Source organism: Ambystoma mexicanum, chromosome 3p (assembly GCF_040938575.1).
Source record: "Ambystoma mexicanum isolate Mex_15411 chromosome 3p, UKY_AmexF1_1, whole genome shotgun sequence".
NCBI classification, from domain to species: Eukaryota; Metazoa; Chordata; class Amphibia; order Caudata; family Ambystomatidae; genus Ambystoma; species Ambystoma mexicanum.
The window spans coordinates 1,106,864,757-1,106,889,949 of record NC_090925.1 but is presented as its reverse complement, the minus strand read 5'-3'; the positions used below and the strand labels follow the sequence as shown (position 1 = coordinate 1,106,889,949).

At 49.3% G+C, this 25,193-nt stretch overlaps 1 protein-coding gene across 2 annotated transcripts in view; it reads left to right on the top strand.

Annotated features, from left to right (window-relative positions):
- ARHGAP26 (Rho GTPase activating protein 26) overlaps positions 1 to 25,193 on the top strand; it is a 2,838,701-nt gene that overhangs the window by 1,905,873 nt on the left and 907,635 nt on the right. For both annotated transcript variants that reach the window (XM_069652460.1, XM_069652459.1), the window contains exon 16: positions 1,585 to 1,643. In XM_069652460.1, coding sequence (XP_069508561.1) covers positions 1,585 to 1,643 — 59 coding nt within the window. The remainder of the gene's footprint in view (positions 1 to 1,584; positions 1,644 to 25,193) is intronic.

Sequence of the window (25,193 nt, the reverse complement as noted above, 5' to 3'; positions counted from 1 at the left end):
TTCAGACAGCTTGGTATCAACTCTTCCCTCCAGCAGAAAGGCAAGCCCTCCCTCCCTCCCTCCCTCCCTTCCTCCCTCCTAACAGCTTTAGATCCACCATTCAAGCACTGGTCCCATTCCACCTGGATGGGGGCAATACCGTCCTAGAAGGCCTACCGTTGTTCTCCCTTATGCCCTTATGAAATGTCCTACACACGGCTGCATGCCTCATCAATGGTCTACACAAATATGACCACATCACGCCAGGTCTCATCGATCTTCACCTGCTACTACTGCACAGACAAGTCACCCAGCTACCTCTTGGAGAAACTCAGCATCTCCGGCAGACAGCGCACCACCAGAAGCCAGCACACATGTAGACTTGAAATCTGCTGCAAAAAGGAAAGGAGCAGAAAAAAGCCTTCTCTGCCTCCACCCCAAGACTATGGATCCTCCACCCTGTCAGCATCAGACTCACCCCCACGCTTCTACAATTTAGAAAAGAACTCAAGACCCACCTCTTCAAGGAGTCTTTCCTCCTCAACACCTAGGCCATCACGTTGTCCCCTGCACCACCTGACTTGCTAGATGCCGTCAGACCCTCTCATCCCCGCCACCCTATACAGCTATACCCCTCCTCTCTGCCCATCTGTATCCTACCCTCTGCTGTATATCTGTTCTGTTGTTACCTCTTTAAATCACTCTGTTGTGCATCTATATTGGTGTATACCTCTGTGAAGCGCTCGGTTGCCTCTAGAAACTAGGTCCATGCTCAATAAATACCATAATAATAATACTGATATTCCAGAACATATAGTTGGAAAAAAGAAATACGATCTGGAATCCTAAAGAATACGATCTGGACCCCAAAACCATTGGAGCAGTAATTTGTGTGGGTAACATCAAGTTTCAAGTTTACCAAGGCACTATTGGCAGCTGTAGATTCCATTTAATCTTCAGAGTCAATGGGCCTCATTACGAGGTAGGAGGTAGCCATGGTGCTATTAGCACCATGGCTAACCCTTACTGCATTCCGGGTCCGGTTCTCGAAATAGGGACTTACCGGGTCATTCCAACCTTGGAGGACCCGGTAGGTCCCCATTCCGAGAACCATTCCCCATTCCGTTCGAGCCCCCATAGGGCTCAATGGGAATGGGGATGGAGCTAATAACGGGCATGCTAATAGCGGACCCGTTATTAGCTCCCTGGTCCCTTAGCGGCTCCCGCTAAGGGACCTCGGAATAGGGCGGTAAGGGTTTACCGGCACCGGTCACCTTACCGGTGCCTGTTAACCCTTACCACCCACCTCGTAATGAGGCCCAATTTGGGCTTCTCCTGCCCTCCGAGAGTGGGAATCCAGTGTCAGTGGGGTGTCCAAAGGTTGGAACCACCCTTTGTGTGCAGCCAAACCAACGCATTACATGAATAGTGCATTTGCGCCGGGCCGGTGATATCGAAATGTACTGTTCCATCCAGCCCTTCCTAAGCAGCCTTGAGTTCTGTTGTTTCTTCAGTATTGACTTTGGATTGCTTTAAGATGAGTGTTGCACAAACGCTAAAATGTTTGAAAACGCAATTATATTTCCTTTATTTTCATTTTTACAGGCTGCTTCCAGGGCCTCTTATGACGTACCAATTTCAAAGGAGCTTCATCAAAGCAGCCAGTAAGTTTTCTATTACATGACCTTTTGGGGGGAGAGTGTGTGTGTGTGGGGGAGAGGAGGGAAGCGAGATAAAAGCGTTCTACATATATCTGCATATCACCTGACCGTTTCTTAGCTCAAGGATTGTCTCCTCGCTGTTTGTTGTCTCGTCAAGGTCATTTTTGTATCCGATAATGAGTCATGCTATTACAGCATACATAGATATTTTGATGGGCGACACAATAACGTCCATTAAGAGTATAGGTTGAATGAGAAAGGACCATGTTTCACAGGACTGACTGGATGAAAGCATCTTCCCATCACACTGACCTCTGATTCTCGTCCATAAGAGAGAATTCCTTTGGTGAGGAAATGACAAAACCTTGGGACAGAATTATCATGTGGCATGCAAACCACTGGGTGTATGGACATGTACAGCACACCCAACCTTCCACATTCGCCTTTCTTACCTGTGCCAACGTACAGACAAGGTGGGCACATGTTTTCAAACATCCACGGAAAATAAAAGCTGCCTGCCTTCAGACGATTTCAAGAGTTTCTATTAGGCCCTTAAATCAGTAATTCTCTGTGTGGTTTTGCTCTCAGACATAGCTAAACTGCAAGGTTAGACACAAGCAGTTGTGGTTGACATAAATCAAGATGGCCGCTTGATCTTGAGCACTTGACAAATAGCCTGCATCGATACTGTATAAATTGTGATTTTCCTACTGAGGCAATAGTCTACACAAAGAGCTATGCTTGAAGTGAAAAACTGGAACAGGATTTTTGAGAACTAATGAAGCTGCCTGCGTCAGCAATACTCCTTTTATACTCTCTCTTATTTCCTGCAAAGCGCTGCTTGAATTGGAAATTATTAATTGTGGGATCCCACAATGGGGCGACGGAGAGGTGGAGAGGTGATGACTCATCCCACCCCTAAACAAATATTTCCCTTTCAAGACATTAATTAACAACTGGAAACTAACCCTAGAAAGGATGAGCGTCTCCTATAATGTTGCAAGCAAATTATAAAAGTTGCACAACTTTTAAACGTACAAAGTTTACTTAAATATTTTCTGCAGAGTACTATATTAACTGGCATATTCACAGAAGTTCCAATCAGACGTTCCATTGGTCTAGTGGGTACGTTTCTCGACTTTGGTCCTGACGACCTGAGTTTTTCTTATGCATAAGCATGCAAAGCCCGGGGGTATCTAGGCGCTGCTTACAGACATGTTAAGTATAGTTGCATAGAGCTTAGTTAAACAGCTGGGTCGTTATACGTTTTCGGAAACAGAGGTAGGATGGTTCAGTGCATAAGTGCAGAGGTAGGTTGCCACAGTAGGAAAGCTGGAACCCTCTTTTGTGTCTGAATCTGGGTTTGACCAGACAGTGGCTCTGGGCGGATCTTGGGGGCCTAGATGATATGTGGGGAATGATTTTCTGTGTAAGGCAGGGTGGAGCATTGTTAGACAAACATTTATGAGTGGTTGAAAGGATTTTGAAAGTGATCCTTTCTCTGACTGGTGTGAGAAACCAGTAGGTATCTCACCCATTAGTCCCCGGGGAACTGTCATCCAGGTGGCCAGGAAACTGCCATTGCTTTTGGATCCAGTTCCTGGTGGTACACCAGTGCAGGAGAATCACTGGGGTGAGGGATTTTCGGGGAGTGGGAGTAGAACACTGGATGGTGAGACGCGGTATCCCCTTCCCTGTAACACCTTTACTCCATCCTACCAGGTAGGATATTTAGGAACTCTAAACCCCCCACCCCATTTTACAACACAAACACATTCTCACAGACAGCCCGCTATGAGATAAAACAGACTAACACCCGAGAAGTATACCTGACGTGTTCCAATACAATGGTCAGGCGAGGTCAGGCAATTACTGACCATCACACACACCTGACGTCCATTAAACTTCCCCACACGGATGAAAGGTGGAGCACGAGAGCACACTCTGAGCAAGGCAAATCACAGGAGAAGAAAGACGGCAAAACAGAAGGGGATCATAAGGAGGGAAGTTCCCTTGACCTTTCAAAAAGGGACCGTTACTTTCCAGAAACCTCGATAATAGAAAGCGTAATACCAGGAAACCAGGCTGAAGAGTCCTGCATTTTCTGTTTGAGATACCTGGGAGAATTGTACACAAATTTTGCCCTCATTTGTCGGTCACTGCGACTTTGGAGGCGCACAAAATACTGACTCCCATTACAGCACACAAGCAGAGCAGAGATTGCGGGGGTGTTCCCTGCTCTCCTTCGGTGTAGTAACGGGAGTGGAGGATGTCCCCCACTTACTATTGTGTTAAGGAGGGGACAAGAAAGTAAAAATAAAAGCACTCTGCAGCGTCAACTCCGACCCACGTAAGTGGGAGGAACCGACGCTGCAGGGATAGCGGGTAGTCAACGGCGCACACAAAAGTGTGTGCCGCACAGGTAAGTGAGGTGTGGGGGCTTGGTTAAGGGAATGCAGGCAGGGGAGCCCCTATAAAGTGATCTATTTGATCACTGTGCCGCGCTGTAATTGGCATCGACATTTCTGTCGGCGCAGTTACCGGCAGCAAAGTGCTCACATAGATTCTACCTGGGGCTCAACCGCGTCAATAATCCAGGTGTGGAGAATCACCAGCCACTGTGGTACCGTCCTTGGATCCAAGTACAAAGCCGTGTCGGTGAAATCAACACAGCCGGTGAGTTGGGGAGACCAATACAATACCGGTCTCTGTTGAAGGCAAGGTTGCAAGCAGTAACATTCTATGGTGAGCGCTGGAACGAACATTGTTAAAACACATGTGATAAGGCACGCAAGTAAAGTTGAACTGCTGATGAGCGATTGAACTTTAAAAGCAAGATACAATATCTTTGACAGAGTGGTCTGGCACCACGTGGGTGCTCAATCGAAGTTCTCTGTAAGGTGTCCAGCTGAGAAGTGACAAAAGTAAATACATTTGGTCTGAGCCTGGCGGAGGGAGACCAATTGAAAGAGAACAAGTAATTGTGAATCGAAGTGGTCCTCTGACGAGTCAAGCAAAACACAGCGCATAGTTATATTTTGATGAAGTCGAGAAAGTTTGGAAAAGTAGAAAAATTTGGTCCGAGCCCGGCGCAGGGGGGGCCAATTCAAGGTTTTGTGTTAAAGTGTGTCTTAACCCTGCAGAGGTCAACCCGGGGTGAACAGTAAATCACCAGAGAAGTTGTATGTGTGAAATCCTAAGAAGAAAGGAATTTGATGTTCATGTTCGTCGTGTTGCATCAGGCTCTCTGAAATAAGAGACTTTGAATGACAAAGCACAGAAGGCCCTGATGGTGAGGTTTGAACTGCCTCCTCATGCTAGAGACGCCAGAGAGTGTGATAAGCTCGAGTGTGCCACCTTATCCCGTGATGAAAACGTGGAGAAGGGAAGCCAAGGGGACATATCATTTCTTGGACACTTTTCTTTTGCATGACATTGTTTCCCACACTTTTTGTATTTAGAAGTAAGGATTGGCAATAGGTTTATTAGTATAGGCCCATTTATTTTGACTGACTCGACTAGGGCTGTTATTATTATTTGGCGGTCGTAGCTTGATCCCATCTTTAGATTTAGTATTAGGTGTTTTTCAAACCCAATTGAAGTTCAATAAACACCCTTGAACTGTGATCACTTGTGTCTGTCATACTGTTTGATACCATGCCTTCCTTATACTGGGAGCCAGTGGAGTGATTTTCTGGCTTCAGAGATGCAGTCAGAATTGCTTAAATCCAGTGTTGGTCAGAGGGCATTGGTTTGTGTGACCTGGAGCTCGTTTGTTTTTGTCAGATGCAGGGCTTTACAATAAACTAGCTTTAATGCTACAAGGGCTTGGGCGATGATGACACGGTTTCCAGGCAATAAGAAAGGCTTGCTGGCTCACATCATTTCGGTGGAGTAAGCTGCAGAAGAGTTGATGGAGCTGATTTGCAGTGACATATTTAGCGAGGCATTAAGGTAGAATCCGAGGGTCTTAACAACTGGTGAGACTGGTATTTTGTGCCCATCAATGTTGAAGAACGCAAAGGCTGTGTCGAGATGTGCAATGCTGGATGGTTTCCCGACTATGAGGAGCTCAGTCTTCACGTTGTTCAGACAAAGACTATTTTGGACCATCTTTTGTTGGATCATTTAGTAAATCCTATTTACGTCTGCCAATCAATTACATGAAAAGGCACAAATGGATTTCCTGGGAGACAGTTGTTGCCGCAACCGAGACCTGAGAAAAAACTACCCAATAACATACGCTGCCCCGAAGTGGATATTACCCCCTAGGTTGTGTTGCTGATACTTTCATCTCTACTTGGTGTCCAGGATTCAACTGTTCTATACATTTCGGTGAGGTTCTGGTTTAGTGAGTGAGTGTTTAGTGTGTCTGTTTCCGTGTGTTTGTGTGTGTGTGTGTGTTTCAAGAGTAGATGATTTCTGTTCCCTCTCAGATTGCAAACCACAGAAAGTGAGTGCTGTGGTGGTGTTGAAATGACTACAGCTCTCAAGGAGTACAAAAATAGGTAGTGGCTAAAGCACTTAATCAGTCCTGCACTATTACTAATCCAGCCATGATCCCAGTCATAAAGGTGTCAGGCACAGCCCGACAGGTTTACCTTCTTCACCTCTTTTGATAACGTAGGCTGAAGGCAGGCTGTACGCTTCAGGAAAGCTCTGAACTGTCGAATAAGCAACACAAACAATAGTATGGTTGAACCAAAATAAAAGACTGTGCAACCAAAGTCCTATAAAAATATGATCTTTAATTATGATCTTTAATTAAACTTTTAAAAAATGCACACATCTAGTAAAACAACTACTGTCCCACCCCTGTAAGGGATAAATAAGACTTGAAATTAAAAGGGCACTTTATATTTGTAGAGAGGGGTGCATAGGATGGTGGATCCTGGACCTTCATACTTATGCAATATGTTCTTTAATACAAGGACTTAGTGGAGGACTGTTTGAAGGGCTCCTACATGCTTCTCATGTTGTTGTCCAACATTTCACTTTTGGTGAGGGAGTCTTTTGCTAGGCATGGATACAAACTTTGATGAGAGCTGTGGTGAAGAGAGCATCCATCTCCAAGACCCACTTCGCGCCATGCAAGAGACAGCCCCCTCTAGGGAATTGACAGCTCTGTTGTCCAGGGTAGTATAGCACCAGGAGGTACGTCAAGATGGTCCATGTAAGGAAGTGACTCAAACATTTCAATGCGAAACCACAGCTCCCGCGAAAAAACAAATGCACTTTTGGCAGGAAAGCAAGTTTATTGCATGCTAACTATTGCGAGTGGCTAGTCAGTTCCTTGGAACTGAAGACTAACCCGATTCTCTCCAAATGACAACAAAGATACAGTTTATATACCCAGTTTAGACAATTTACATAATCAAACATATTTTATTCCAAAGTCATCACCCAACCCTCCATTGTCTAACTCTAATACAAAGTAGTTTAATCCTCCAGCTCTAAAACCCCATTGGATATATTCACAAAGTACAACCCCTTTGACATGTGATCTTCTTTCATAGTCAGTTATGACATACTCCACATAATACATTTATCATTCATGAATAACTCTCTTTATTCCCATAAACACTGTAAGGCATGGCGAAGGAGAGACATAAATAAGCACACCCTTGAAGCAGCAATACAAATCCTTATCCTCAGAGATGCTCCAGGCGTTTCCTGCAATTATTTCTGCATTCTTGCATGTAATCCTATTTGCTACTGCCATTTCACATCATACAGCCTTCGGCATACAGTTTACTTATTTCCCTGCAAGCCCATAAACCATTAGCTCTCAATTTAACCCTCCATGTAATCTGACCTACTCTTACGTCCCGTCCCCTTTCCTCAGTACTGCTTAGGCATCTCTCGCTAGGGACGGGAGACGGAACCTTTTTCACCAGAAAAAAAAAGTCTTCCCCTTTAAATTTTGAGGCGCACGGTCCTCAGAGCCTGCGCTCCCCTGACTCTGCCCACTGGCACCACGCCCCAGACCCTTTTCTGCGTCGACTGGAATGGGCCAATTTCACCAGCACTCCTGGGTTTGGCTTCGGCCATGTAATACCACGCGCTCTTCCCCGAATACTTTCTTCTGTCTTTTTGTCTTCTTTTAGCAATCAGATACTCTGTCCTCTGGTGCCACTCTCCTCCCTGGCGCATGTCGACTTCAGCAGGCTTCAGCAGGTGTCCAGCCTTCCCTACATCAGATCCCCATGCTCTTTACCTCCGCTGCCTTGGCCCTGACCACGGATGGGAGGGTTGTACCGTGTGTGATGCACTTTGATCGCATGCTTTGAAGAACAGACTAGCTAGGTGGAGGGAGCTCTTCGAGAAGTCGCCTCCAGAGGACTTGAAGGACTTTGTCAGACATAAGTAAAGGCCCAAGATAGGGCCGTTCTTCTCCAGCGCACCCCGCAACGGTGACTCCTTCCCAAGGAAACATCCAGGCGGGAGGAACCTCTCAGGTTCTCACACCAGCATGGGTACCGAGGCTAGCTCAGTTACCGGCCGCCAAGCTGAGGGGTCCATAGATCCTTCTGGATACAGTGCTGAGGGACCACAAGGTTATTTTACCGGGTGTATTCCCGAGGGGCAATGCCCTTGTACCGGCAACATGGCCAAGGGGGCACCTGCACACAGCACTGCCAGTGAGACTGCTGAGGGCAACACGCCTACCAGGCATCGGCCTGAGGTGCAGGGTAGGTATCGTGCTTCACCGTCAAGAGTCCTGGAGGAGGCTGGGCCCAGTGAGCCAAGCACCACAACGTCGGCATGTGGCTTGCAGCTTGACAAGATGGCTGCCATGCCAGACAAGATGGCCGCTCGTCCAATACTGCCCTGAGGAATGGAGTTGGTGGGAGAGCGAGTTACAAGGTGGGACTGGTGTCAACCAGGCACGTGGCTTACAGCGTATCCATCAGCATCGCAAGGCAGGTTTAACCTGAAACCAGCTAGACCGAGTATGCACCAGCCCCAGCAGCTGCCTGCTATCCCGTCAGTATTACCTGCCACCCCACTGGGTTGCGAGGACAGGTTCTTTGAAAAGTTCCTCACCCTCATGAGATAGCCTCAGATGGGATGTTATCAGAGACATGCTCCCTCCGCCCCCTCCTATGGCTCCAGAGCCGCAGGCCCCGGTGCAGCCCCTGCTGCAAACGCCGGCTCCTTCGATTCCGGCTCCCCTGCCTCCCACAGTTCAGGCGGTTCCGTACCAGCGTCTGCTGCTGCCTCCAGTTCTGGTCTCCACACCTCAGCCCTCAACTCCCAGCACTCCTCCACCCGCTCTGGACCAGCCAGACACCCCTGGTGGACACAGTCGAGGAAGAAAACCCAGACACACCATCGTCAGCCAAGGCCTTCTGTGAACGACTTTCAGGTCTGACCCAGTACTTGGGCCTTCCCCAACCCAAAGTCGAACAACCGGAGGTGGTGGTGCTTGCCGAGGTCCTCACTATGCGTCCCACGGCTTGGACAGGGATACAGATGCAGGACGTTTTCTCCTTGGCCAAGAAGGGGTGGCTCAAACCCCACTTGGTCCAGCCTATCAATCGACGCCTGGACACCAAATATAGGGAAATGAAGGGGGATCCACACTTGCTGTCGGCCCACCCTCAACCACACTCTTCAGTGATTGCTGCGACGTCACTCTACGCAAAGCCTCAGTCGTCCTCGGCCACCTCGTCCTCAGCACTGCTAGACAAGGAGTAGAAGATCTTGGAGGCGTACGGGAAGAAGCTTTATTACAACGCTTCGCTGCATCTTTTTCAATCAAACACGGATGCCATGCTGGTAGTTGTTAACCAGAGGCTTTGGTGGGAAATAGCCGACTTCCTTACAGAACTTCCGGTGCAGAGCCAGTCACGTTTCAAGGTGGGACTTTTAGAGGCTAAAATGGTGGCGCAAGACAACATGGAGTCCACAGTGGCCGACATTGATACCTCGGGCCGGCCATATGCATCGCCACGAACATGAGAAGGACTACCTAGCTACGGGCTACTAAATTCAACCCAGAAGTCCAGGTACGCATATTGCCCCTTCCATTCGGGGGTGGTGACCACTTTCACTCCACCACCGGTGAGGAGCTAGATAAAAAGAGCAACAGTTCGCAAACTGCAAAGTCTTAATCTATCCTTACGAAGGCCACGCCCAAGGCGTACACCCTGTCACACCGACGCTCCGACAAGGGACGCACGTTTGGAGGCTTCCACGGCTTCCAAGAACAGAGGTCCAGGCAGACTGACCGTTCTCCGAGTCAACACCCGCGCAAACAACAAAAGGGGGGAGTAAGGGCTTTTTTCAGTCCCCCTCCTCCGCAACAGCCTCAGAGGGAAAGAAGGCATGATGCGTCCCTTCGAGTCCACATGTCTCCGGTGGGGGCAGGCATGCCCTTCATGCACAGTTTTGTCTTCAGAGGTTTGCAGACCCCTGGATCCTCTCAGTAGTATCAACTGGGTACCGCTTACAGATCCCTCCCTCTCCCCCCACCTCCCCTCCACGCCCACAGATTGGGACAGCAACTCTGTTGGAGAAAATTTGGTCGCTCGTCGAGAGCCAGGCAGTGGAAGAAGTCCCAGCCTCTCAGTGAGGATTGGGCTTCTACTCCAGGATTTTCGCCATACAAAAGAAGAACCAGGCTGGCCTGAAAGTTGTGTTGACCTCTCCACCCTCAGCCCCTCCCTCTTCAAAAGTTCAAGATGGTTACACCGGCGCTCATAGCAGAGACATTGTGCAAGGGAGACTGGATGTGCTCCCTGGATCTGAAGGACGCTTATCTACATGTACCGATTTGGCAGCCACATCTCTCCTTTCTACGATTCTGGATCATGGGTTGCCATTTCCAATACAAGGGACTACCGTTAAGCCTCAACTCAGCTTGCAGGGTATTTATCGGACTCATGAATGCAGTGGCAGCCCTCCTCAGGGCCCAGGGCCACCACGTCTGCCCGTACCTGGACGATTGGCTTTTCATGGCGAGATCTCCAGAGGCGGTTCACCACACTTTCTCCGCCCTTATGATCACACTTCATGAGCTGGTATTTTCGATCAACCTCAAGAAGTCTCAGCTGCAGCCTACGCAGAGCCTGACCTTCCTGGGCCTCATCTGGGACACGAGCTCCAAGAGAGTTTTCCCCTCGGAGGATAAGAGCACGGCCATCAAGAGGGCCACTACTCACTTCCTTACCCGAGAGGTGACCTCGGCCTTGTGGTACCAACATTTGGTAGGTATCATGTTAGCTGTCCTACTGGCCATACCCCACACAAGACTCAAGATGAGGAGATTACAGCTGCACTTCACAGCATCATGAATCAGGAGCCGGGCTCTCAAGCGGAGGTTGGCAACATTCCTCCTTCTCTCCACTCAGACCTCACATGGTGTTCCAGGAACTGCAACCCGTGGATGGGCAAGCCCTTCTGGCAGCGGGCCGCAGGTCACCATCACCACGGATTCCAACCTCGAGGGCTAGGTGGCCAGGCTGCACAAGCAGTGTCCATGGAGTCTGGATCCGGAAGGAGTCTCATATCAACTGGCTGGAGCCGAAAGCCATCTGGCTAGTTCTCAAAGCTTTCCTTCCGCTCTTTGGGGGCAAGGTCTTCCTCATCCAGACCGACAACTCCACCAGCATGTACTATATCAACTAGCAGAGGGGTATCAGGTTCTACTCCACTGTGCAGCCTAGCTATCAGCATGTGGAAGTGGGCCCTAGAGAACAACATCTACCTCACGGCCGTCCACCTTCTGGGGGCGTCCAACTTGGAGGCGGACAGGCTTAGCAGACTGGGAGCGGACAATTACGACTGGCAATTGAATGATCAGGTGCTGCTGGAGATCTTCAGCAGATGGGGGCATCCTCAAGTGGAACTTTTTGCCTCCTGGGACAACAGGAAGTGCCAGCAGTTCACATCCTGGCAGGGGCAAGTCCCCGGCTCCCTGGGCAATGCACTCCAGATACAGTGGAACGGCATTACAGCGTATGCCTTCCCTGCCACACCCCTGATCCACAGGGTGATCTGCAATATAAAGGAATCCTGTCACCTCAGCATCATTTTAATAGCTCTGTGCTGGCCGGCGAGACCATGGTTCTAGGAGCTTCTCAGCCTCTCGGATATGCCACCCACTCACCTTCTGACAGGCCCAACTCATCTTCTGGTGCAGCAGGGGGGCAGGGCCATCCACCCCGCCCCACAGAAATTAGCACTCGCAGTGTGGTTCCTGAGCAGGTCACGCTGAAGCACCTGAGCCTATCACAGGCTAACCTAGAAATCATTCAGGGCGCTAGGAGCAAGGCAACTAGGAGCCAATACAAGTAAAAGTAGACTAGGTTCTGTCATTGGGAGGATGTGCTCTCCTTCTCGGTTCACCTTGCTCACTCAGGCGTGTAGGTGGACACATGTCGCACGTATTTGGCAGCCATAGGGGCCTACAGAAACTCAGAGCAGGAGGTCTTCGCCTCTTCCAACCCGCTAGTCAAGCGACCTACCCGACCATCAAAAGACCACACACCATGTGGGACCTCAATGTAGTGTTGGGCGCCTTGGCGCACAAGCCATTCGAGCCAATGGTGTCCGTGGACATCAGACTTGTCACCATTAAGACAGCTCTGTTCTGTGCCTCAACTCTGCTCGCAGAGTCAGCGAGATCCACACTGTGGTGGCCTCAGAACCCTATACTACTTCTCACAAGGATAAGGTGGTCCTGAGGATAGACCCTGCGTTCCCACCTAAGGTACCCTCCGCTTTCCATCTAAACGAGGAAATAGTCTTACCTACATTTTTTGCCGACCCCAAGGACGAGGCTCAGAGGGTCGTGCACTATCTGGATATCAGACACGCTTTGAAATTCTATCTGGACAGGACCAAGGGCTTCCACAAGTCGGACGCACTGTTTGTCACCTTCAGGGGGTGGGGGGAAAGAGGGGTTAAGGCCCGGTTATCAGGCATCCAAGGCCTCTATAGCAAGGTGGATGGTTTCGGCCATCAAGGAGGCCTATGAGGGGCAGCACAAGCCGCTTCCAGCTAACATGCACGCCCACGCTGTCAGGGCCACCTGGGCCACCCCTTCGGGTTTCTGTAAGCATTGCTGTTTTGAAGCTGGCTCTTAGTCAGACATGGCTTTCGGACAGGCGGTTCTAAGGAATCTGTTTTCTTAAGGATGATCTCCTCTCCACCCTAGGACTACATTCAGTTGTAATCGCCCATGCAGTATGGAGGAAAGGGGACGGGACGTAAGAGTAATTAATAATTACTCACCGTACTGACTAAAGTACTCTAAGCCCACAGTCCCCTTTCCTCCATACGTCCCACCGTCCTCCCCCACTAATATTACTGGTGTCATTCGGGAATGTTAAATATTGTCGACGCGCCAATGGGGACTGATGAGTGGCACCGGTGGGCGGAGTCAGGGGAGCACATGCCCCCAGGGGCACGCCCCTCACGCCTATAAATTTAAAGGGGAAGAAGGTTTTTTTCTGGTGAAAGGTTCCGTCTCCTGTCCCTAGCGAGGGACGCCCATGCGGTATGAAGGAAAGGGGACTATGGACTAAGAGTACGTTAGTCACTATGGTGAGTAACTATTTTCTGGTCACCAAAAACAACCCTTCCTGCTCCCAGGGAATTTACACTTTACATCTAAGAAGCCAATCCGGCTATAAAAATCGAACAAAATGGCTTTCCGTTCCATTTTCTCCTTCAGCCCTTAGTTGTGCTAACACAACTTCCCATATGCAGTTCGCTTTCTACCCCCTTATGTGACCTAGGTCATCCAGGTCTCCAAACGAGGCAAAACAACATCACAGTGAATCCAGGGGCTCTGCAGCCTACTGAAGCTCAAAGTAGGTAAACCTGCATTCTGTGATGTCCCCATGTTCCTACAATGAACACAATATTTCCCAGTGCCCTAAATGTTTCTCCATTATAAACAATTGTTGAATTCCCACATTTTCGTTTCCCCTTCAGTGAACTCCTTTCTTGCATGCAAAAAAGCTTCCCACTAAATAATTATCAGCAATACAAACGCACATTGCACAATACATCGTATCCATGCCATTTCTACTCATTTTGCTGCTTACCGTGACTCTAAAATGTGTCCAACTAAAATACAAAATAACGCTAATTTATATTCTAACTACATCTAACACATTTAGTTGCAACATCGCATTTAACCCAACCACACCATGGCCTAATACAATTTTCGTAGTGTAAACTTCTTTTCCGCGTTGGGGCCTAAACGTCTACCCCAACATATATGAGGGCACATGGACCTTGCGACTCCTGGTGGATACCTGGCCTGCAATATATAAATGGTGTGCCCAAGACTTTGGGGGTTATAGCAACACCGGCTCACTGCCTGGGACATACCGTTAAAGTATGTAGATGGAAGGTCGCATCTATAGGTTCTGGACAAACACGAAAGATCTCTAATGAAAAATCCAAAGTATTTCAACAATGGATTAAGTACGCTCTCAGCTATTACAAAGTTTACTTTAATAATTTAATAAAAAAGGTTAAGGGGGTGACCATATGTGCTGAGAACTATCTAGATGTATTGGTGAAAGTAAAGGCTGTCTTAAAGATACTGTGGGTATATTTTGCTTTGAGAATCTGAGGTCTCTTCATGGTTCGTTACGCCTGTGAGCTGGCACAGGAGACCTAAGGTGAAAGCAGCAGAGGCCATTCATAAAGTTGAAAAAAGAGACACCATTCTTCCCCTGAAATCATTGACTCTGACACATTGTTAAGGAGTTTTTTTGTATAGTATGAACTTAATCACGTCTAAAGACTACAATGATTTTGGCTAAGTCACAGTGAGCTCAAATGATTTTCCCAGGATCACAAGGTTTAGTTAAACAGTTAAGTCAGGGTTTACTCTACTCTGCAATTAGACACTTGACACTTTCCAAGTGATACTTGGAACAAATATTTAAGTTTCGTCTTTCAAAGACTGCAATAATACTGTCTTAAAGGCGATTACCTGGAGAATACATGAATCTATTAGTAGATTGACCTGCCTCTATATAAATCTCAATAGAAACATGCTAAGCCAAAAGGACAGTGCTTGAAATGGACAACATTTACTGGGGGAACTCCCCCTACTTCGTGCACAGAGGAGGGGGTAGCAGGTAGGAGTGGTGGATTGTCACCGGAGTGGGTGGGACTGAGGGGCAGAGCTAGGTGTTGGGTAATGTGGGTGCTTAGAATATAGGATGCTGGTTGCTTTGCATAAAAACAATGTTCATTGTGTTGTAAGGGAGGCATGGTATCACAAGTATGACACTGACACAAAAGCTACAAGTCTCAAAACCTTCATTAAATTCTTTGGGTTTGGAGAAACTCCTACTTTGCCCTATAGCTATAACAGGAGTAGTCTCTATCATCAAATAATAAAGAAAACACAGTCCTAGTCAGTCTTTTTCAAATTAAAATGGCCTATACTAACAAAACCTAATGCGTGCCCTATCTCTCATGCAAAAAGTGTGTAACGGGAAATATGTATGCAAAGGAAAATCAGCGTTGTAACATAAAGGATCGAAGTGGCTGAGTCGACTCTACTCCCCACGTTGAACAGCATGGAGAAAGTAGGCCCCCTGTAGATGATGTCACACTCTGGCTCAGGTTCTCAAAATAAAGGCAGTTCAAAACGTGAATCTAGGCTCGCCTGGCCTTCCATGTTAAAGTCACCTATTCCAGTGTTCCAAAGGTTCTTTCACAGTTCAACAAAAAGTTCATGTAGGTCTCGCTCTCTCGGACCTCTCAAAGTACCTGATTCAACACAGATCTCTCTCAGCCGGATCGGACTTCGTAATCACAGCACTTGCAGGGGTTCCCTTACCCAAGCTTAATGTACAATCGTTAAGGGTTCCCTTCCCCTAACTTATCACACTTCTGGTCTCCCTCAGTGGGACTCAGACCTTTTTCTGATGTCGAAGACTTTCAAATGTGCGAGGCTTTTACCATAGACCTCCGCAGGACCACTTCGACTTTCTCTTCAGCTCACACTCTTAAGTTATTTGCCCAAGTGTCACTTGGTCTTGGTAGTTCAATATCATAAGCATAAAAGTTCAAAGAAATCTTTCTCTTCAAGCATTCACCTTTTGCCGGGGTTAACCTTGACCATTACGTATTTCAGAGTTTGTTCACTTTGCTGCTTTATAATAAAACATTTCACATTTCGCTGAGACTTTCAAGTGGGCTACTTCCTTTCGCCAACCACTCTGCTACTCTGTTTCACTTGCTTTACAGTTATCAGCCACTTAAAAGTTCATCACTGGTTAGCTGTCTTTTGCGTCTCATCAGCATGTGCGCAACCTCCATTTGTGAGAAACACCTTTGCGGCTTCAATCTTTCTCCAGCATGGGCTCTGGTATGGATTCACATGCTCATGAATATTCTCCGTCGTCAGGCTGGGAATCCTCGGAAAAGAAAGAAACAGTTTCAGTTTCGTTTCTGAACTGTCTTTCTCCTAATAACCAATCACTGGTCTCTGGGTCACACTGCCCCCAGCCAATGACTGCCCTCTACCTAAGTCCCTCCTCTGGCAGCCATCTTCAGATTTTTACTGCACGTTCAAGCGTTGGGAGTCCTCGTGCTATAGCTCTCGAGCTTTTACTGTGTTTTGCGATTTTTCAAAGAGTTTAACCTCATTTTTTCAGTCAATCGAACCTCAAGCTCCACCGTTTCTTCTTCTGATCAACGGGGACCCGTTTTGGAATTTCCTACGCCCCTCAAGGGCGAAGTTTTCGTCGAGTTTCGCTTCTTGGAGGATTCCGGAAGGTCTTTGAGGCCTACCCGCCTGGACATGGCCCAGGACAAAGGAAACACGACGCTCGGATCCAAGCTGTTCAGGAGGTGCCCTGGATACGGATTACAGAATGTATTCAAGGAGGATGAGCATTCTGGATGCCTCTACTGCCTTCACGAAGACAAAACGCACGTGGAGAAGGACTGTGTCGTCGTATCCAACTCACCAACTGGCTGGAAGGGAAGAGCCTAGCAGCAGGTGAGAAGAAGAAGAAGTCTGAGTGGTCTTCTAAGACCTTTGAGGCCTTTCCTGCGACGGGGGCCCAACAAAAGGCTAAGCACTGCGAGTCAGGCACCGGGAGCGCCAATCGGTTGGGCTCCTCAGCAGTCAGGCAGGGCGCATTACCACCGACGCCATCAACCACGAGCCAAAGCTCTGGCTCGGGGAAGAGGAAATCTGAGAACCCGGATAAGCTTCGGGAGAAGCCCCGGTCGATCCCGACGGAGACAGCCGAGTAGGAGTGAGGCGGTGGCCCTTCCCCCAAGGTGGAGGCCTCAGGCGCGCCCGGTGGCCATTACGGACACAGATACCACCTCTGAAGAGGAGCTGGCTGGCGTCGCAAAGATCCTGATCAAGAAGTTTGAGGAGGTCCGGTCCTACGGGAGGGATCCCGACGAGCCGGACGAAGAAAGCGACGGCAGTGCCGACGAGAAACCGCGAGCCGTGGAGGGGACGGAGCCTACTCCCCAACCGTCGCTCCCGTTGCAGCTGGTGCCTATGCCACAAGACAACTCAGGAACAATCTTGATGGTGATTCAGGCCTTATGTACGGAGATAAGGACAAGGTTGCCCTTACCCCCAGCGGAGCCTGGATCATCAGGAAGCCCACCAAGCAAGCAGAGGAGAACTCACCCCCCCTCCCTTTCAGCCCTCACGGCCTTCTCAGCCTTCATCTCCTTCCCCTGGTCCGAGGGATGAGACGGGAATGGAGACGGCGACAACGGGGACGGATGATGACGACGGTGGTGACGACGGAATCGACCTTCCTTCACCACCACCTCGGTCATCCCCGCCCGACGAAATTGGCTCTTTCCACGCCATGATCGCCATGGCATCCGAGTTTTTCCAGCTCTGCCCCGAAGAGCAGAAGAAGGAAGGGTTCCTCTACCAACGGCGTAATGCCAGGAGGAAGACGGTCCTCTCAGTTCCATTACTGGACGACATCTGGGACGAGGGGCTGACACTCCTGAAGAACACTTCCACGGCTCCTGCTAAGAGAGACCGGTACGAGAAGAAGTACTGGGTCTCAGACTCCGCCCCATGTGCCTTAGGGCTCAGCCGTCCCCGGATTCGGTTATCTCTGCAGCGGCCAAGAAGAAAGCGGCAGAGGCGACGGCTTCAACTTCCACTTCCCCGTCGGACGGCGAGGGAAAGAAATTGGACGCCATGGGACAGAGGGTCATCTCGTCTGCGGCGACCACGATTAAAGCGGCCAACGCCCTCGCGATTGTGGCACGCTACGACAGGGAGCTGTGGTTTAAGATCACTCCCTTGCTGGACTTACTCCCGGACGACAAGAGGGCTGAGGCCCTGGAAATTCTACAGGAAGACAAGATGGCCTCGGACCACGCCATCACGGTGGCCACGGACATTGCTGACACCGGTTTTCACCAGATGGGCAACGCGTTTGCCTTCGTCGGCGCGGCTGGCTCAAGGCGACCGATTTCCGCCAGGACGTCCAGACCAGGGTTCTGGACATGCCCTTCGACGGGAACAACCTGTTCGGCAAGACAGTGGACGAGCCCGGGCCTTGAGCGTTCAACAGCGACGGCCGTCCTTTCAGAACACCGGAGGCAAGCAAGGTACCTCCAAAGGATTCGGCGGCGGCACCTCGTCGTACTGCCAGGCGGCCTGCTCCTCGTCGCAGGAGGCCTGCAGAGGACACGGCAAGACAGGAGGATCTCGTCATCACCAAGGGCGGCAAGGCAGCGGCCAAGCAGGACTGAACCGGCCGTAGCATCGGGCCTCCACCTGAGCACCCCAATGGGAGGCCAGCTGGCGAAGTTCGTCCGCGTGTGGGAGTCCATCTCCACCAACCGTTGGGTGCTGGATGCTCTGACCCGCGGGCACACTATGGAATTTCTAAGGAAGTGTCCCCGTATTCCACCTGTGGCGACGAAGGAAAACCACGTCCCGCAACTTCTACTGGAGGTACGAGCGATGCTAAAAAAGTGAGCCATCGAACTCGTCCCAAAGAGGCTCCGGGGCTCCGGAGTGTACTTGCGATACTTCTTCGTAAGGAAAAAGACTGGCAGATGGCGGCCCATCCTGGACCTTGGTCACCCTCCAGCATGTGCTGGGACAGCTGGAAGATGGCGACTTCCTATCGTCGCTGGACTTGGAGGATGCCTACTTTCACATCCCCTTCTAAAAGGAAACCGAAAGTTCCTGCGATTCGTGGTCAAAGGGCGACACTATGAGTTCAAGGCCCTTCCCTTCGGATTGAAGTCAGCACCCAAGGTGTTCACCAAGTGCCTAGCACCAGTGGCGACGCGGTTGCGTCTGCAGGGGATCCACGTCTACCCCTACCAGGACGATTGGCTCTTCCGAGCAAAGACAAGAGAACTTGCCGTCGTGCACACAGCAAAGACCGTCCAACTGCTCACGGATCTGGGATTCTCCATCAATTTCGTGAAATCTCACTTGGTACCGTCGCAAGTCGCTCTGGTCCTGGGAGCCAGACTCGACACAGTGGCGCGATTGGGTTCTCTGTCGGTGGAAAGGACGAAGGCCATCCTGGGCAAGGTGCAACGGCTGTCAACCATGGACGCGGCCAGGGTGAGGTCCATCAAGTCCCTGCTCGGCATGATGTCTTCGTGCATCTACCTCGTGCGCCTGTGCAGGCTGCGGATGCGTTCACTGCAAGAGTTTGTCGACGCCCGTTGGATGCAAGTGTCGGGCAGCTTTGAAGACAGGATCTCGCTCAAGGAGACCTCCCGCCAAGCGATCCGGTGGTGGGGCTCCCGCACGCATCTGGCGGCGGGCATAGACTTCCAGACCCCAGCACATCAGGAGACCGTGACGAAGGACCCCTCCCTGCAGGGATGGGGAGCGCACACCGGAGATCTCCACGCAAGAGGCCTTTCGTTCCCCGAGGAGATGTCAATTCACATCAATGCCCTGGAGCTCTGAGCGGTGTTCTGGGCCCTCACGTCGTTCCTTCCGTCCCTCAAGGGCAAGGTGGTAAGGATCTTCACCGACAGCACCATCACGATGTTCTACATCCGGAAGCAGGGAGGCACCAGATCCCCAGCCCTATCCAAGGAAGCCCAGGATCTGTGGCACTGGGCCGTCGCCCAAGGGATATTTCTGGTACCCTTCCATCTGGCAGGAATAAAGAACACCACCGCCGACTCACTCAGCAGGCAGCTGCGTTCGCGCCACGAGTGGGAACTGCGGCAGGATCAAGTGGATCTCCTATTCCAACTATGGGGAAATCCCCAGATCGTCCTATTCGCAACGGCGCCGAACGCCAAGTGCCAGAGGTTTGCCAGCAGGTTTCCCCAGCCGGAGAGCATGGGCGATGCCTTCTCATTCCCCTGGGACGGCCTGTCCCTGCATGCGTTCCCACCGTTGCCGCTGCCACTCATCAATCAACTCAGACGGTCCCGGTGCAGGATGATCCTCGTCGCACCGGCGTGGCCGAGGCAGATCTGGTTCCCAGACCTTCTGGACATGTCAGCGTCCCCCTCCGCCCCCGTCAAACTGCCGACGGACGCGGACCTTCTCGCCAGAGAAGGAGGCGCCATCCTCCACCACGACCCAGGGTCGCTGAACTTGCAGGCCTGGCTCCTAGAGCACTAGAGTTTGGAGGGTACGATATCCCGGCGGACTGAAAGGAGGTGCTTGCAAAGGCCAGGGCGTCACCAACTCTCAAGTGCTATGGACACAAATTGAAGAGGTTCTCTGTCTGGTGCTGTGCACAGACGATTAACACTCTGCGTATTACGGACCCTCAAGTGCTGCCGTACCTACTGTCGCTGGCCAAGGCGGGGCTAGCTCATGCTTCCATCAAGATCCACCTGACGGCTATTTCCTCCGGGGCGATCATCTCTGTGGTCCCATCGCCTGGTGAAGGAGTTCATGAAAGGACTGTTCCGGTCATTCCCGCCGGTGAAGGCTCCGGCCCCGGCGTGGGAGCTCAACGTGGTGCTGTGCAGGCTCATGGGGCCGCCATTCGAGCCTCTGCATTCGGCACCTTTGAAGTTCCTGTTGTGGAAGACAGCATTTCTTGTGGCCATCACCTCTGCACGATGAGTGGGAGAGATCCAGGCCCTTTCCTGTAAACCTCCATACCTGACATTCCACGAGACGAGGGTAGTGCTGAGGACGCACCCCTCCTTCATGCCCAAGGTGCCGTCGGACTTCCATCTCAACGAGCCCTTGGTGTTACCTGTTTTCTTCCCGTCGCCTTTGTCGCCAGGAAATCAACGTTCCCCTGTTCTTTACCTTTTTCAGTGTTTGAAACAGTAGGGTTGTAGGTTGAAGAACCATTGCATGACTCGAGTGTCTCCTTTCGTTGACTTATCCATACCAAAGGTGAGTGCTCGGTTACAAGTGTGAACTTTCTCCCCAGAAGGTAGTACCTTAGATGAATAATTGCTTATTTGATGGCAAGGGTCTCTAATTCCAACACAGTCGTTTTTCTCACATGGAAAGAGTTTACGACTTGTGAATAGGAAGGGGTGTTGTGATCCATCGCATATTTGCGACATTACTGTTCCAAATCCTGTGAGGGAGGCATCAGTCTGTAATACGAATTCCTTTGAGAAGTCCACCACTTTTAGTATTGGGTTTTGGCATAAGGTTTATTTCAAGTTATTATAACACGCATCCTCCTCATCAGTCCAACTAACTTTCTGGGGCTCTGCATTTCTTAGTTTGCATGTCAGTCTGGCTGTTCTATCTGAACATTTTTGGATAAACCTACGGTAATGACCATTCAATCCTAGGAATGCCCTGAGGTCTCTTGGGCTTGGTTATGGGGGCATTTGGAACGGCTTTCCCCTCTTTCTTTCTAGGGCTGGACACTGCCATTCCTTACAAAGAAGCCTAGGTATTTCACGGCTGATTGAGCCCGCTTAAATCTTGATGGATTGGCAGTCAAGCTTGCCTCTCTGCGGGTTCTCATTATAGTAGAAAGATGAAAAAGATGGTCTTCCCAAGTTTTACTATACATGACTGTCGTCAATATAGGCCCCGCAGAAATCGGAGTAAGGCTGTAATATACTGTCTATATTCCGTTGGAAAGTGGCTGGGGCCCCAGGTAGTCCAAAAGGGAGGTCTTTGAATTGGAATAGTCCCATTGGTGTTGAGAATGCTGTTTTTTCCTCATCAGGTCCATGTACAGTGGCATTCCAATCTCCCTTGGTTAAATCTAGGGTTGACAGGAAGGTGGCATTTCCAAGTTTATCTATTAACTCATGGATGCGTGGCATAGGATAGGCATTGAAAGCAGAGACGGTGTAACCTCCCTGAAGTCTATGCAAAACCTCCAAGAATAATCGGGTTTAGTCACCAACACAATAGGGGAGGACCATGGACTCGAATGTTTGCCTTCAGCATTTCTTTTAACTTCATCAGTGCCCCTATGCTTTTGTGCTTCTGAGAGTCTATATGGTTTTAAATGGACCACTTTTCCCTTTGGAGTTCTGATATAATGTTAAATGTTAAAGGTATTTGTACCGCGCACCGTCACCAACGGAATTGGTCCCCAGGCGCTCAGGCGGATCTCTAAACGATAAAGGTGGGATGTGTTAGTAAGGTGAAGAAGGGAGTAGGATAGTGAGAGGAGTGGTGTTCTGATGGCAGCTTCAACTCAGTATACACCGGGTGCTGAGCTTTGGTGCGTGTATCGGATCGGAGTCAGTCCGCGTGTGCTGTTGTTCCGGCTTATATGTTGTTGCAGTGTTGTGAAGTGCATGCGGCTTGTTTTGCGAGAGATGGTTGTGTGAGTTTTTTCAGTGAGATAAGTATGCAGAGTTTGAGCTTATATTGGTTAGTGGGTCACCTGACCTTCACCATGCTAACATTCGTAGTTCTGTCTGAGTGTGCCACCTGTTGGCCCTCATATTCCCATCTAGACGCGGCGCAGGCTGATGATTAGGACTCCATCCAGGTGTGGTCATGCCAACCCTCACACCCCCATCCAGATGCGGCGCAGGCTAGTGACTAGAGACCCGTCCAGGTGTGGGCATGCTAACATTTACAACTCCATCTGGGCGCCACGCAGGCCGGTGTTCACAATTCTAGGTGTGGCACATGTTAGCATTCACGTTTTTTCTGGGCGTGGGCATGTTATCCTTCAATCGATCCTATCCAGATGCGACGCAGGCCAACATCTATCTAGATGCGTCTGCCGGTCTGGATATGTTCGTCCGGTACGTACGAGTGGGAGAGTCACTTGGGACTTTCGTCTAGGTATGTGGTCAGTCTCTGCAGCCTTCTTTTGTGGCTATTTTCCATGATGTCTTATGCTCTGTCGAATGTTTGGTTATTTGATTTGAGTGTTTGTCCAATTTGAGAGTGGTCGAGGTTGGAGTTATTTTCGTCATTGTTTTAATGTCTGGGCATTCTAGTGCGTCTCCGTTGTGGTTACGCTTTGAAGAGCCATGATTTGAGGAATTTCCTGAATGCTAGGTGGTTTGTTGTATTCCGTATATTCTTAGGTAGGTCAGTCCAGGTTTTGGGTGCCTGGTGAGAGAAGGACGATCCTCCGAGTTTTTTTCTGTTGTAGGGTTTTGGTTCCAGGCGTATGTCGGTGCTTGATCTTAAGTGTTCTTGTCGGTTGGTGTAGGCGTAGTTTGTCGCTTAGGAATTCTGCGCCTTGTTTGTGTATTGCTCTGTGCGTGATGCACATGGCCTTGAACTTTATTTGTTGTTTCAGTGGTAGCCAGTGCAGTATTTCTACAGCGGGTGTGATGTGTTCTCTTCTGGGTAGCTTGAGGAGGAGTCTGGCTGCTTGTTCAAATCTTCTTGTTTCTGTTTAGATAGTTCTTGGGGAATACGTTCAGAGTTGCTTATCTCCTCGGGTACCAACAGAACAATATACAGGAGGTAGTTGTGCAAGGATTTTCTTTCCACTCTTTTAGGAGATTTCCGTGGTAGAGGTGGGTCTTTTGCCTTTATCAGGTTGGGCTATTTTATAGGTACAGGTTCCTGTTTGCTCTAGCACCTCATAGGGCCCATGCCACTTTGACATGTTTATTTTCAAAGGTAAGTAAGTGGATTAATACTTTCTGTCCCACTGAAACTGATCTTAATGTACCTTTTTGTCATAGGTGCTTTTTTGTTGGTCTTGAGCTTTCTCCATGTGAGTGTGGACTGTACTCCGGACAAGTTTCATGTGCTCTCGCAATCGATTAGCTGTCTGTGAGAGGGGAATAGGTGCCTCTTCTCTTTCTTCCCAGCATATCTAAGACATCTCTTGGTTCCCTACTGTAGAGTAACCCAAAAGGGGAGAATCCGGTGGATGCCTGGGGTATCTTTCTCACTGCAAATAGGGCTCACGGGTTCATTCGATCCTAGTCCTTCCCATCCTCATCTACCAATGTTCTCAATCATTTTGAGAGTTTTAATAAATCTCTCTACCAGTCCGTCCATTTGGGGGTGGTAAACTGAAGTTCTTAAGGTGGTAATGTATAGTAATTCCTTGACTTAATCCATAAACTTAATCATGAAATTAAATCCCTGATTTGTTAGAATTTCCTTGGGGAAACCAACCCTAGAAAAGAATGGCAGCAGGTGTTTTAGAATTTGCTGGATTGTGTGTGGTGTTCTGCATGGGAAAGGCTTCTGGGTAACGGGTAGCGTAATCAACTATTATGAGGACATATTTATTACCCAGTCTAGAGGTTGCCAATGGTCCAATAATATCCATCCCAATTCAGGAGAAAGGGATTTCTATTATCGGTAATGGGTTCAGAGGGGCAGGTAAGGGAATATGTGAGCTGGTTTTTTGGCATATCTTGCATGTCTGAATGAAGTTCTTTATGTTAGCATGGATACCCAGCCAGTAGAATTTCCCACAGTTCGGGTTTTAGATTGACCCAAGTGTCCCTCTGTCAAATGTGAGTGTGCGATCTCTAGCGTGATCTTGCAATGGGTTTTGGGTATTCCTAATTGAGTTTTACTTGATCCTTCCTTGGAGGTTTCCCCTTCTATATAGTAATCCCTGGTGCTGGAAGAAAAAGGGGCTCCCCTTCCCTTGTCCTTCTCCCTCTGGGTTCACTTCTAAGAAAGCCTCTGCGAGTACTGGATCATTTTGCTGGGCAAAGGCTGGATCGGGAAGGATCGTAGGTTCCTCTTCCCTTTTTGCCTCAGCGATATGTGTCTTACCGTCCTCTCCAAAGCTTAAGCTACCTCTGTTTCCTCTGGTTCACTTTCTTCCTCGAATCAGGGAAATGGAGCCTTCTCAAGAATTCCCTGTGCAATGTTGTCCCCAGGGTGTATTTCAAATGGATTTTCGCCATGGTTATGTAGGAGAGCCTTTATGTCTCCCTGAAAGTCAGGATCTATAATGCCTGTTTGGACATCTAGAATAAACTTCCAGGCCAGATTTACACTGACACAAAAGGTACAACATGTAAAACCTTTATTGAAGTTTCAAAGGGGTTGGAGAAACTCCTACTTTACCCTATAGCTGAGTTGGGAGTAGTCTCGACTATCAAATAATAAATTAAACAGTCCTAGTTGAGTCTGTCAAATCAAAATGGCTTATATTGACAAAAACCTAATGCCTCTTGTAAAAAAGTGTGAAAAGGAGA